The 15,000-nt window shown below is 43.7% G+C and overlaps 2 protein-coding genes across 2 annotated transcripts in view; one reads left to right on the forward strand and one right to left on the reverse strand.

The window, feature by feature from the left end:
- Positions 1-7,637, forward strand: part of podxl (podocalyxin-like) — a 17,638-nt gene extending 10,001 nt beyond the window's left edge. Inside the window, exons 2-8 of the mRNA XM_031558772.2 lie at positions 1,438-1,845; positions 2,184-2,587; positions 2,806-2,832; positions 3,842-3,971; positions 4,458-4,501; positions 6,522-6,668; positions 7,326-7,637. Coding sequence (XP_031414632.1) covers positions 1,438-1,845; positions 2,184-2,587; positions 2,806-2,832; positions 3,842-3,971; positions 4,458-4,501; positions 6,522-6,668; positions 7,326-7,517 — 1,352 coding nt within the window. The 3' untranslated portion in view covers positions 7,518-7,637. The remainder of the gene's footprint in view (positions 1-1,437; positions 1,846-2,183; positions 2,588-2,805; positions 2,833-3,841; positions 3,972-4,457; positions 4,502-6,521; positions 6,669-7,325) is intronic.
- A 4,491-nt stretch (positions 7,638-12,128) lies between these two features.
- Positions 12,129-15,000, reverse strand: part of mkln1 (muskelin 1, intracellular mediator containing kelch motifs) — a 29,050-nt gene continuing 26,178 nt past the window's right edge. Inside the window, exons 17-18 of the mRNA XM_012841023.3 lie at positions 14,983-15,000; positions 12,129-14,232 (exon numbers count right to left, since the gene is read on the reverse strand). The exon at positions 14,983-15,000 is cut by the window's right edge and continues 37 nt beyond it. Coding sequence (XP_012696477.1) covers positions 14,111-14,232; positions 14,983-15,000 — 140 coding nt within the window. The 3' untranslated portion in view covers positions 12,129-14,110. The remainder of the gene's footprint in view (positions 14,233-14,982) is intronic.

Consider the following 15,000-nt stretch of genomic DNA (forward strand, 5'->3'; position numbering starts at 1 on the left):
TGGACCATTCACTTTCACAATGGGTGTCTAGCTTATTTTTTTGGGGCAAAGTTGGGGTTGATATGCATATAAAAGAACAAATTAAAACTATATAACTATATATATATAATTCCCTATATTTGATAGCTCTTTAGTACTTGAGCCAGAAAAATGTATGACTGGTAAAATAGACCAAAACTGAGGGCATAGCAAAACATAGAAAAAATGGCTCTGATTTCAAAGGGTTAAAGAATAGTAATAACACCATTATAAATGTGTAATATCTATTGTAATTCTCAGTTCTGACTCTGCTCTCATAGTCCCAGCCGCCACATAAATCTAAATGAATATCTGGAATTGAAGTCATGAATACATCAGATTTTAGCATGGTGGTCACAAAATGAAATGTGTCAAAAATTCTTCCATGCTGACCCCTGTTTTGCAGATGGTCATATTTAAGTGAGTATAAGCTATGCATAAATTAAGATGATGCAAGAAGTTGATCCAATATATGACTTATGTTGAAGGAGAATGAAAGAAATGAAACAATTCCAGCCAATCAACACGTTGCTTCAGGAGCAGGGAAAGGGAGGGGTTCAATTGGCTGTTGAGCTCAAATATTAAAAACCTTTTATAAACTCTGTCTTTAAGTGAGAAATTATTCTTGCTTTTTAAAGTAACACTATGCAACAATGTGACACTTTTTGAGGTATGGTTTTATAGGCAACTAGTTTTGGTACCATCCTCAAATTAATTTTGATAGCATATGGTCATGTGAAGGACAGATACACACCTGTGTCTTCCCCACTAGACATCCAGGATATGCCCTATGTAGTTCTGTGTAGCGGGCTGGAACACCCTGCAATAATGAAACAAAAGCTTTCACAGCATGACATTGCCAGCTATACTGCCAAAAGACACCAGTTTGTGTGTTGGCAAGCTTCTATCTGTATCAACTGGGCTGTTGGTGGTGTTTGCACGGTTTTTGCATGCCTTTTAGCTAGTTAGCTTGCTAGTTTTGGAACAGAACTCCTTATTGCTGCTTTAAAGCCTTTAAATACTTGTTTTTAGTGACTTCCAAATCGTAGTAGTTAAATCCAAGTAGTTAAAAACATATTCATTAACCTGTAACACAAAAAACATTGTTTTACATTTAGAGGGTAGGGGATTCACAAATGGACAGAGCTGGATTTGTTATGGAATGTACTTTTAGCTAAAATGCTAATTTTAGCAATGGTTGCTAGTGCCGAGGACACTGGGATACGCACTAAAGAGTACGCCCCACTTTCCAAGGCCTGGAGCCTGAGACATGCTAGCAGCAAGAGCTCGAGCTAGCGCTCATGGGGGTTTAGCCTCCCGTGTCCGTGGTTGTGTGCCTCTAACAGCACAGGTTGCTACAGCAACACAAGCTCATCCTGACTGCCGTGGCGCTGGCCTCTGCTCTGTTTGCTCCTTCAGGCTTGCTGTGGACAGCTCAGGGTGAGGGGGAGGACTCTGGGAACAAGAACGTCACACAAGCAAACAACGACACAGCTCAGGCCTCAGGAACGGCAAGCAACACTACCACCAGCAGCCCCACTTCCACCCAAAACAACAACGCCTCTGATACTACAGCGAAGCCAACTTCAGCTGCCTCCAGCGCAATAACCACCATGAAACCCACGGATGGAAAGGCCATGATCCAAACCAGTGTTGCTCCCAGCCAAGCTCTTACGACAGCAGGACAAACTACCATCTTGTCTGCGTCAACAACTGTTGCCCTGGACACTACAAAACCGTTAACCACCGTCACCCCATCAGTGAAGTCCCCCACTGATGCCCCGACCATAACCACCGCAGTCAACAAACAAGAAACCACACACGCAGGTTAGAGCTCCTTCTCCCATCTCTCTCTCTCTCTCTCTCTCTCTCTCACACACACACACACACACAAACACACAAACACACACACACACGAACACACAAATACACACACACACACACACACACACACACACACACACACACACACACACACACACACACACACATTGTAATGGTGCACAACATGTGTGGAGAATATGTGTGTGATCAAAAGAAATACATTTACTAAAGAATACACTAATTTACACACAGAGATGCTTACAGACATCCATTCAAAACATGTATAGCCCCGCTGTGTTGTTTGGGCAGATCCTGAAATTCTGTGTAACTGTCCATTTTAGGGGGTGGGATACTTCTCTCAACCACACAGGAGAGACCAGGCACTCAGACTCCACACAATCCCAACACCACCACCAACATCAACACCAACATCAACACCAGCACCAACATCAACACCAACACCACCACCAACATCAACACCAACACCAGCACCAATAGCCCCAGCACCGGCACCAGCATCAGTACCACCAGCCCCAGCACCAGCATCAGTACCACCACCAAGAATGAGACGGGTGACTCCGTGGTGCCCGTGCCAGGCCATGTCTCATCTACCCCTGAATCCACAACTCCCGCTCAACCCACAACTACCGTCACTATTGGAACCACTGCACCGACTACCACGACTGTGCCTCCAACTACTACCAAAACTCTGCCTCCATCCACTGCTGCACCCGTCACGTTCAATGTAAGGGATGAGAGAATGAGAGAGAGAGAGAGAGAGAGAGAGAGAGAGAGATTTTGGAGTGTTTGCATTTGATTAATTGAAAAGGTTTAAATGTGTGTGTGTGTGTGTGTGTGTGTGTGTGTGTGTGTGTGTGTTGTGTGTGTGTGCAAACAAAAGATTTGCAAATTTCAGTGATCTCATTCAGTTCATTCTGACTATGTTTTGTTCTTTTTCCACAGTTAGTCATCAATAAGGATGATCCCTCGGTATGATCTTCTCATATTTGCAAGTGCTTTCACCTGTGACTGTGTGTGTGTGTGTGTGTGTGTGTGTGTGTGTGTGTGTGTGTGGGGGGGGGGGTCCCTGAGAGAGAGAGAGAGAGAGAGAATAAGTGAAATGAAACTGAAAAGTCCAGAGCTTTGCATTGAAATGCTCAGTTTCTGAATGCAACACATGGCAAAATAACTTAAACATATCAGGTCTGAAGCAGGAGGGATTCAGGAGGGAGGTGTGTGTGATTAAAACACACAGACAGAAGAAAGAGAGAGAGAGAGAGAGAGAGAGTGAGAGTAAGAGTGATAAGCAGACACACACAGGAAGAAAAACAGAGAGGGAGAGTGAAAGAAAGACAGAGAGAGAGAGAGAGAGAGAGAGAGAGAGAGAGAGACAGAGGATATTGCATCATGCTTTGTAAAGAGCCTGGCTCCTGTTTTGGGGTGGAGCAGGGCAGCAGTGGGAACCCTGGCCCTCTTCCTGTTTCCCACAATCCCCTCTGGGCACTGGCCACACTGCCCTATGACATCACCGGACAGGAAAAGCCCCTGTCCCTGCTCCTACCAATTCACTGTGAGAGAGCCTGTGTGAATGTGTGTGTGTGTGTGTGTGTGTGCGTGAGTTAGAAAGACAAAGAAAGGGAGGACAGAAAGAATGTCACTGAATCATATTTATATTCTTCTATGGGAGGGGAGGGAAGGAGAGGTGTGTGTGTGTGTACTTCATGTGTGTACGTGCAATTTTCATGAATGAGCGCAAAATATGCAAATGTGTTGGATGGAAACCCAACTATAACTCTACTGTAAACATAGGTATAAACCATCATCAAAAATGATATTTTGGCACCGGTACAATAATGCCATGCATATTCAATGACATTAATACTATTAACGTTTAGTCATATTTTCATAAGGAAATGAATCAATAATTTGAATAATGGCTACAATGCCATGTTAGGTGTGAGTATGAGGGGCTGAGTACATGTTCTCTCCTGCCCAACAGGACAACCCCACTCTGTACAAACTTTGCGCCAAGTACCTGGAAATGGTAATACGTGGCAACTGTTCCATCTCTGGCAAAACGTTGCACGATGGCAGCACCGATTTCAACACAGTCATCATCCATGGACAAGGTAGAGGGCACAGACACCCGTGCATACCACAGACACAGACGCAGACGCACACACACACAGACACACGTGCATACCACACACACAGACGCAGACGCACACACACACAGACACACGTGCATACCACACACACAGACGCAGACGCACACACAGAGCAATACATATACACAGACACACGTGCATACCACACACACAGACGCAGACGCACACACACAGACACCTGTGCATACCACACATGCAGATGCAGACGCACACACACACAGACACACGTGCATACCACAGACACAGACGCAGACGCACACACACACAGACACCTGTGCATACCACACACGCAGACGCACACACACAGACACACGTGCATACCACACACACAGACGCAGACGCACACACACACAGAGCAATACATATACATATACACAAACATATTTGAATTTTTTTTTGGATGAAATCTGTTTTCCCAAATCAATGGATTTTCTTTTTTTTTACCAGTTAACATCAGTGTTGTGAAGAGCCACTATGAAGAACTTGTGAAGGTAAAAAGAAAGTGCACAAATATTATTATAGTGGTATTTAACAATTGATTACTTGCCTGTGTTGCTGAATATTGTGTAGACAAACTGGCAATGTAAGCTGTCCAAACAGTGGCCCACACTGGCCAAATTTCAAATGACATGAAGCACATAAATGGATTTCAATAGGTGTAGTCTCATTAGTTTTTGTTCAACTGACCTTTTGTCCCGTTTTTAAGCGTGTTTTGAAGCGCCACCTTGTCGCCTGAATCGTACGTCCTTGCGCGTTCATGTAAAGATGATTGACAGTCACGATCACTATCACGACATTCTGTGGATCCCTGTAAGCGCTACAGTTATGCTAGGTTATTCTGCCCATTCAAACATAGAGAGAGATACAACATTTTCATCAAACATTAATTTGGTCAACATGATCTTTCCATCTGTGAGCTATGTAGAAAGTGCAGTTTCAGCGTGAAGGTACCTGTACCAGAAAAATGGGTCTAGTACACGACTTTTGTGGTAGGAGTGATAGGAGAGCCATAATTTATTCTTCTCAAGAAACTGCAGATGTGCTGCTCAGCTTAACTGGCTTTTTAGCTACAGTTAGCTCCTGTTAGTTTAGATTTTTTTTCTAATTAGCTGTCTCATCTTGCATCTGACTCGGATTCAACATTGAAAGAGACAATGCTTAGAGCCTACTGGATTTTTCGTCTGTTTTTTACTCTTTGGGAAAGTAGAGAGGACAGGAGAGAACAGCAGCAGCACCTGTTAAAGCAGTGGCTCGTGAACGAGTTAGCTAGCTAGCCCCAACACAGGGCCTTTTATGTTTTTACGTTGAAGTGGCATCTTTCAATTTGGTATAATATTTAGCACAAAAAAAGCAAGGGAGTGTGATCCTTGTCGTCAAAGCGCAAACATGAAGCAAAATGAAATCGGGACAGGTGATGGCAGAAAACAAGAATACACATTGTTGAAATGTTGTTGAAAATGAGGTACAAATGTTTACAGTGATGCCAAGGTTACCTGTTTTCTGCTGGACAGGTCATTTAGCCTACCAATCCAAATTCAATTAGCTTGATAGCTTCAGCTAGAACATGGTCGTGGGCATAGTTACTAATACAATGAACCCTTGTCAAGGATTGTAATTTTACATTTATGCCCCAAGCCAGAATTTATCTTTGTTATTTGGCTCCAAAAGACCCGGTGATGGCACCAAGATGAGTCCATAGCTGCTAAAAATGAATTATTGTCAATAAAAGTGTAACGTTAAACAAAAAAGCTTTGGAGCTCATGTCGGCCAACAACTAACATAGCCAAACTTCACAATTTACAGTCCATGGAAGCTAGAACTATTTTACAGTCTAAATAACTGAATAGAATTATCGGAAGTAACCTCATTACTTGACATAATATGGCTGCTTGATGCGCTTGTAAACAATGACATCATTTTTGAATTAACTACTGGCACTGGCGGACACCGTACATTTCCCAACACACTTGGAAAGAACAGGATGAGGGAGGGCTATTCAGTTTATTCCAATCTGCAACCTCACTGCTAGATGCCACTAAATCCTTCACACTGTATCTTTAATATTGAATTGCCTTTGATTAGAGTAAACAGGCTTTTTTAATTGAATAACTTCAATTGGTAATACATTTAATTCATTTGATGAAATCTTAGTTTTTTTCTGTACCGATGAGGCAGGAAAATGGAATACTGTTTATGGAATGGAATATCGTTTATATTTCCCAAACCGCTGTCAGGGACGTAACTAGTTGCAACACATTTAGTCTTGGTGAAAATTCCGGTATTTTCTACAGCCATTTCACAATTATCAGTAGGAGAATGATTATGTCATTCTTGAATGTGGTAATATGTGATACATTGAATCTGTTGAGGGTTAGTCACATAATTTGAAGTATCAATTTTTTAATTTGTTTCTGTTTTTTCTGTTTTTGTGTCTATTCATAAATATATCTGTATGTGTGTTTATTTATATATGTCTGTGTCTGTGTGTGATTTATGTATTGATATGTGCAGAAGCCTGATGAGATCAAAGACGCTTCTGAACAGAGTGATTACACCACCCTGATCGCCATCCTGGCATCCTGTGGGGCAGTAGCACTCATCATTATATGCCTTGCCATCTACACCTACCGCCATGGCAAGAACTATCGCAAGAATCAGGTACAAACACACACACATCACACATCACAATAACCCAATGTGGTGTCAATGCAAAAACCAGATATGCACACACAAGTATTATACTGGAAACAAGCCATTATACAAATAATGTGATGCCATGTACACACATTACACAGGTATGAGGTACACAATGCATACACACCACTGCCCACATTCACACACACACACACACACACACACACGCACACACACACACACACACACACACACACACACACATAAAGGTGTGTGCCAGGTGTGCACATACCAACATGAGATGTGAGATTAGATTAGATGACATAATAGATTTACAGGCACACTGAAGGAAACAGATACACAAACATGCACTGCCCTACCCTCCAACCTGCTGTCACATACGACTGAATGCACACACACTTATGGTCAAATGAAACACCAGTTCACACACAGGTAAAAATGCTCAAGACTCAAACAAAATGCTGAAGTCCTATGTGTGGCACAACATTCACACTGACAATGAATAACAGATTCAGAACACACACACACACACACACACACACACACACACACACACACACACACACACACACACACACACACACACACACACACACACACACACACAGAGAGACACAACTCTGCAACTGATTGGTCCTCACCCTGCTCTGGTCCACGCAGCAACACCTGACGGAGGAGCTGCAGACGGTGGAGAATGGTTACCACGACAACCCCACACTGGAGGTGATGGAGGTGCAGCCAGAGACGGCCATGGAGAAGAGGCCCAACGGCGAGTTCAACGACAGCTGGATCGTCCCCATGGACAACCTGCTGAAGGACGGGCTGGCTGACGAGGAGGACACGCACCTGTAGGCCACACACACACACCCACACACACACACACAGACACAGACACACCTGTGGTCAGGTTCAGAGCTTACACACACCCGAAGGGTCGTTCCACAAATATACCACTCATACTGTGGTCAACTGTAGCAAGTCAAGTCTGACGTGCTCTGCAAGGGTCACGTGACAATCAACTGATACATATGCACAGAAGTACACTAAAACAAACTCTGCATGCATGCATGTACACACACACACACACACACAACCATGCACACACACACACCCACACACCCCCACACAAACATATATACATACATACAGGGTGCGATTTGTGAAAAATCAGAGGGGGGGATGATTTAGGCTATTAGGCTATTACTTGACGCTGCTAAAGCATGTTTTGGCTTAAATAACTGACAGGTCAGGTGTGCATTGCAAGCACTGTTTGTTTATGTGATTACTAGATTAGATTGGTTCTGCACTAGTTTGCTGAACTGACTGATGATAAGAGCACTTTGGTTTCGCTCTCTGCAAATTGTTAACCAGATAGCTCACTGGACAGCAAATTGAATAAATTGATCCAGGTCAGTGGAGCCGGGAGTATCACGTAGCCGCTGAGTCATCTCTGTTGTCACACCAGTGAGGGGCCATTTCTGATCTTATTGTTGTTTGCACATTTATTTCCCACCAGGAATACAAATAATTCAGCAGATGAAGGAATAAATAAATAAATATATATATATATATAGACGAGAGGGGGGGGGGACCCCTTATCCTCCTGGCAAATCGCGCCCTGCGTGTGTAACACTGCACCTCTGTGTCTGACACCACATATTATCCCTCTGTCTGTCTCATTCACACCCATGCTTGCACACACACACACACACACACACACACACACACACACACACACACACACACACACACACACACACACACACACACACACACACAGACACACACACACACACACACACACGCACACACACACACACACGGCAAAGCTCTAAGACCTACAACATGTGCAAGCCTGCACCTGTGTCTGAAAACATCCTGTATTATCCCTCTGTCTGTCTCATTCACACAAACACACACACACACACACACACACACACACACACACACACACACACACACACACACACACACACACACACACACACACACACCATGTACAGTATTATCCCTCTGTCTGTCTCGTTCACACACACACACACACACACACACACACACACACACACACACACACACACACACACACACACACACACACACGTACAGTATTATCCCTCTGTCTGTCTCGTTCACACCCACACCTGTTTCTCTCCCACCTCCTCTCCCCACAGCCATGTGTATTTAAGGGAATTTAAGGTTTTGACGTGTTCTTTCTTTTTTTTAAGCGGTGGGTAAAGTCCCATCTGCCAAGTCTCATAGCCCTCTTTATGGTTTTGAAACCCTCCACGGGACTTCCTCTGGGATTAATGGTGTCAAAAACAGAATCCAGAATCAGATTTGAATCGAGAGGCTTAGCCTTGGGACTAAGTGCTTCCCCAGTGTTCTCTCCTAATGATTTGGTACATCCCCATGATCGCTGATCATCGGCCTGGGACCCCATGCTTTTCTCAGTGGGGGGTTTCCAGACTATGTCCCCCTGCAAACACTGTGCTGAGATATCGTCTGGCAGAGCCGGACTGGCAGTCCCTCACACCACTGGAGTGAGTGTCTAGTGTTAAGCACTCGACAATATAAAACAGAGGTTTCTCCACCCCGCTAATGGAATAACCCCACCCCCACCCCACCAGGTTAAATCCAATGTCACTGTGATACTCTTGCTGACCTAAACCAGTTTGTTCAGCTGTTGTTCAGTGTTCAGCTTGTCAAGAGCAGCACTGTCAAAGTCAGTGAGGTTGCAGGGCAGAGAAGGATGGCAAACATGTAGGCAAACAAGGGGTGGGGTGGGGGTGAAGGGGGCGGGGGGCACTAGCAGGACTGAGATGCCGTGGTATAAAGGGATTGATCTGCCGTAATATACCCTGACAGAATGTACACTGCTGCACCTGTGCATAGGAGCTTTGAGTGATGTTGCTGTAGGTTCTATGACTGTGACTCCTGTGAAGATGTTGCAATGCGTAGAGTAGACTAATAAAATGACCTCGGGATCGTTTCGTCCTGGAAAAACATAAACGCCTGAGCCTTAAGGTGAGGATAGGTTGATACACACACACACACACACACACACACACACACACACACACACACACACACACACACACATACATACACATGGACAATCCTAGCCTCTGCTAGGTAGAAGTGTCAAATGGTAGAGGGAAAAAAACACCTGTGTAAATAGTGGCTTGCACGTCATTTTTTGTTATCACAAGTGGCCTTGTACAAGCCTTTTTTTTAGTGCAACATTTGGTTGTCATTGGGATCAAGGAGTGGGAAGGATCTCCTGAACCAGTGAGAATGTAAATTAGAACATACACACACTCAGGGTCCCCATCTCACACAGAGTCCTGTTAGCTTTGTGTGTATGTGCTGAGGACCAGGCACTTCTCTCTGTCGCCCCCATGTGGCCTTATTCTGAATAGCTGCTTTTAATAAACCCAACATGATCAGGAATTATCCTTTTGAGTAAGACCTCCTCTGCTCTACCTAGAATGTGCAAAAACGTTTTTTTTATTTTTATTTTTTATTTGTTTTGTTTGACTATTTACTGCAACACTGCACAATCACTGTTAAGGGACTAGTCTTGTAGATGTGTTAAATAACTCGTTTAGCTTTTCTATATACATGTATTCAAGTATGCTGATCTGTAGATAGAAAATCACAAAATCACGTACTCATCTTAGTCTAACCACAGGCTATCAGGACATCAATTATGTTGTTATTTTCACAACAGAAGGAAAGCAAACTGGTCACAATCACAAGTATCAGCACTGTGGACTACTTTCCATGTTTTCTACAAATCTCTTTATACCGTTTGTATTTTTTTGTCACCAAAGTATGTAGTTACCTGTTTGTTCATTTGTTATGTATTTATGTTTGTTTGTTTGCCAACAAAGGTAAACAAACGGCAGGGGTCTGGCACACTGGAAGCTGTTCAAGTCTGTAAAAAAAAAACAGAACTGCAGCCCTCATCTTTCTGTCTGTCTCTTATACCAATAAAATATTTTTCAAAAGGGCATAATTGTATTTGTATTCTCTCTGTATAATCAAGGGGAGGTCATCTGTGCGTGAACATTTGACCTAAAAAAATTGCATGTAGTCTTACCTGATTAGTATTTTCCACACAGCTTGATTCACGGTGAATCTGTGATAGTGTTATAGTCCATGTGTTCACTTTAAGGTGGTCATCACTCCTATCTGCCATCACAAGGCAGGTGTGCTACTCTGTGTGTGTAGTGGTGTTGGGAGACGTGGTGCTACATTGATATTTACCTTATTTTTAATTATGTATTTATTTGACAGATCTCTGTGTATAGATATACACCTACATTATACATACATGTGTGTGTGTGTGTGAGAGAGAGAGAGAAATAGGTCTGAGGTCACAAACAAAACATGACACTTCTTTCTTATGAAAAACCTGAACAAAATACAATCTTTATTTTCACGTTATGTACATTACATACAATGCAATTCTACAGTGAGCTTCTACACATTCAGCTGCTCCATAGTGTAGTCATTCGAGCCCCGCCCCCCTCCCCACCCCTCTCCTCCCCCCACCCCATTTCATCAGGGAGAAGGGGGAGAGAGGGAGGAGGGGATGAAGAGAAATCAAAACGGAAGAAAAAAATATCACTCAGGTCCTCCACACAGAGAAAGAAGCAAACAAAAGTTAATATATTTGGCATTGTGGTTGACCAACAAAAAAGGTGCTTTCTTTTTTATCTTTAATATTATACGTTGGGTTTTGAATACCTATTGATTAACCTTAATCTGGTACAAAATAAAAAAAAAACAGTTCTAGTCACTATGGCAACAATCACAAAAAAAGCCCTGAATCCGATAATTTTCTTTTTTTTTCTTTAAATATGGTCAAAGTCAAAAACATTATTTTCAAACTTACATGTCAGTTAACCCATGAACCATGTTCACTAAATTAGGGGATAATTGAGTATACCTTAGTAACACAAACACACTCTCTGTCACTCGCTCACTCACACACACACACACACTCACACACACACACACACACACACATACACAGAGTTGTATGTACTCGTGGACAAACACTGGACACACGTTAAGAGATAATACTGAGAGCATTATGACACCATTGGGTGTTTGAGCCAATCACAGCTCAGAGAGTGACCGACAGTGAGCTGCTACTGAAACAGACAACTGTTTCATGGGAAATATGAGCCAGCTCACCAGTAAAAACACAGCCATCTCTCTCTGTCTTTCTCACGGGTGTGTGTACACACATACACACACATACACACACACACCCTTCCTCTTGACTTCTACACTGTGAGAACTCTCACACAAAAGGGAGGCCAACAGAAATGAAGAGGGGAAAAAACAATAAATAAATGAACGAATTTCCTGAACGGATAAACACACACACACACACACACACACACACACACACACACACACACACACACACACACACACACACACACACAGACAGATAGATAGACAGAGACACACACACACACACACAGATAGATAGACAAACACACACACACATAGACAGATAGACACACACACATACACACAGAAAGATCACAGCCCTACAGCCAATCCGGACAGAAAAGCTTACACCATACAGCACGATTAGGGATGTCTCTCCCACACACACACACACACACACACACCATACAGCACGATTAGGGATGTTTGCTTTAAATAGGGGCAACATGGACAACATACTCACTAGCTTTCACTGTCTCCCACACACACACACACACACACACACAGCATAGGTTTTGAGACAGTATGTTGATCTTTCTAGGGATCGTCAGCCTGCCTTGCTCACACACACGCACACACACACTCACACACTCACTCACACTCACCATACTCTGGAGCCTGGGCCAAACATAATGAGCAGCATGCACCGATGACACGCAAGTCTTTACAAACGACACAACTGGAACAGGGCAATGTCATCATCTCACTGAAGAGAAGTACTGACAGACTGCAACTAATCATCATACACACACACACACAAACACACACGCACACAAACACACGCGCACACACACACACACACAAATAAACAGGGCTTTCAGTGCCTGATCTGTACAGAAAGCCCTACACAACCAAGTTGTTAATTGCACTCCACCCTTGCCCACTAAACTCTGTTTGACACAAACACACACCTCTCCAAAGATCAGAACGCTAGCTAGACAGAAGATGGTGAGATTCTGTTGTTCTGTTTTGCCCGTGAGAGAAAGTGCACGTGGTCTAGACGGCCTAGTTAGCACCCATGAATTCACACACTCAAATAACTCTCAAAGTTTAGTGTATACACCCCCCCCCCCCACCCCCACCAACACACACACTGAATGTGCATAAGAACCTTGACTGAAAAAAATCTTTGAAATTATGTTACTAGGCCCTGTGTGTGTGTGTGTGTGTGTATGAATGTGTATGTGTGTGTGTGTGTGTGTGTGTGTGTGTGTGTGTGTGTGTGTGTGTGTGTGTGTGTATATACAACTACCACTGTAAGTGATGACAGTGGGGGGAAAAAACAACAAACATACAAAAATCTCCCAAAATCCGGTACCAATTCATACATCAGAAGCATCATCACATAATTCCAGCAAAGAATTCTAGGAAATGTAGCGCAACCCTCAACTTGATGTCAAAATTCACACACACACACGCAGCCACATGATCCAAACTTCAAAGGTTAATGAGATACACAGTGTGTGTACGAGTCTCTGAAAACACGTCTATATGTGAGCATGTAAGTGAGTGTGTATATGTGTGTGTGTGTGTGTGTGTATCCAAGTCCCAGTCTTTCCAGTGCAGCACACAGTTAAGGAATCAGAAATCCACAATCCATAATTAGGAAGATCTTCGGGGTCTGTTAAGGATGGCAATTGTTCAGTTGAACATGACACCATCTCCAATTCAGCTTGGGACTGACTGTCATGTGTGTCATATCACTACCACTTCAAAAACTAAGCCATGTCACAGACTTGTGTGAACAGACACCACACACATACATACATACACTCCCCCCCTCTCACACACACACACACACACACACACACACACACACAATATCCAATGCACATGATCTCATGGGCATCACAGCCCAAAACACACACACACACACACACACACACACACACACACACACACACACACTTCTCCAAATGGTTTCTCCCTTAGAGCTCACAGACATAGCTCACATAATGTAGTAACACATCTATACACACACACACATACACACACACACTCTCTCTCTCACACACACACACACACACACACACACACACACACACACACACACACACACACACACACACACACACACACAGTGAAGCTCCTCCGCCCCAGACCAAAGCGTCATTCTCTGGCCTCAGTGGGTGACATGGGGATGGGCGGGGCCTCGCGACTCAGTCCACTGTCCGTCAACACGCAAGTGGGCGGGGCTACAGCGTGATGAGGTCGACCAGGTTGCCTTTGGGCGGGGCCATGCTGTCAGGGAAGAAGTTGACGAGCGTGTCGAAGAGCTGCGTGCGCTGAGCGTAGGTCTGATCAACGCCCGAGAATCCTAAGGCCAGGAGAGAGAGACACACACACACACACACACACACACACACACACACACACACACACACACACACTTCTCAGAACACAGCTTTCACCATGGCTGGGAATCACATTTAATAGTACTTTTACAACTACAACCTATACAGAAATGTAAGAATAACAACAACAACCATCATCATCATCATCATCATCATTATTATTATTATTGAACAGAATCTGCTACAGCTAGAATAATGAACATTATTGAGTAATGACTGGTCTCTCTATGGAAGTGATGTTCTTGTGTTGAGAGAAAGACTCAGGTAGGAAGGGAAAGGCCAAGATGAGAGGGATGAGAGGGATGGGGGCACGAGGAGGAATGGAGTTGGTGTCAACAGTAACAGAGGGAGAGAGAGAGAGAGAGAGAGAGACAGACAGGTAAGAAGCGAGACGGGAGAAGAGAAAAATGGAGAAGTGTGAGAAGGAGAGAAGACACAAGAGAATGTAGGTAGGAGCAAATAAACAAAACGGGGAAAATGAAAGGCTGATGAGAGGTAGGTGTGTGTGTGTGTGTGTGTGTATGTGTGTATGTGTGCTTACGTGTGTGTGTGTGTGTGTGTGTGTGTGTGCTTACGTGTGTGTGTGTGTGTGTTTGCTTACGTGTGTGTGTGTGTGTGTGTGTGCTTACGTGTGTGTGTGTGTGTGTGTGTGTGTGTGTGTGTATGTGTGTGTTTGCTTATGTGTGTGTGCGTGTGTTGGAATGCATACTTACCCAGTGGAATGAAATCTG

Source organism: Clupea harengus, chromosome 21, assembly GCF_900700415.2.
Source record: "Clupea harengus chromosome 21, Ch_v2.0.2, whole genome shotgun sequence".
NCBI classification, from domain to species: domain Eukaryota; kingdom Metazoa; phylum Chordata; class Actinopteri; order Clupeiformes; family Clupeidae; genus Clupea; species Clupea harengus.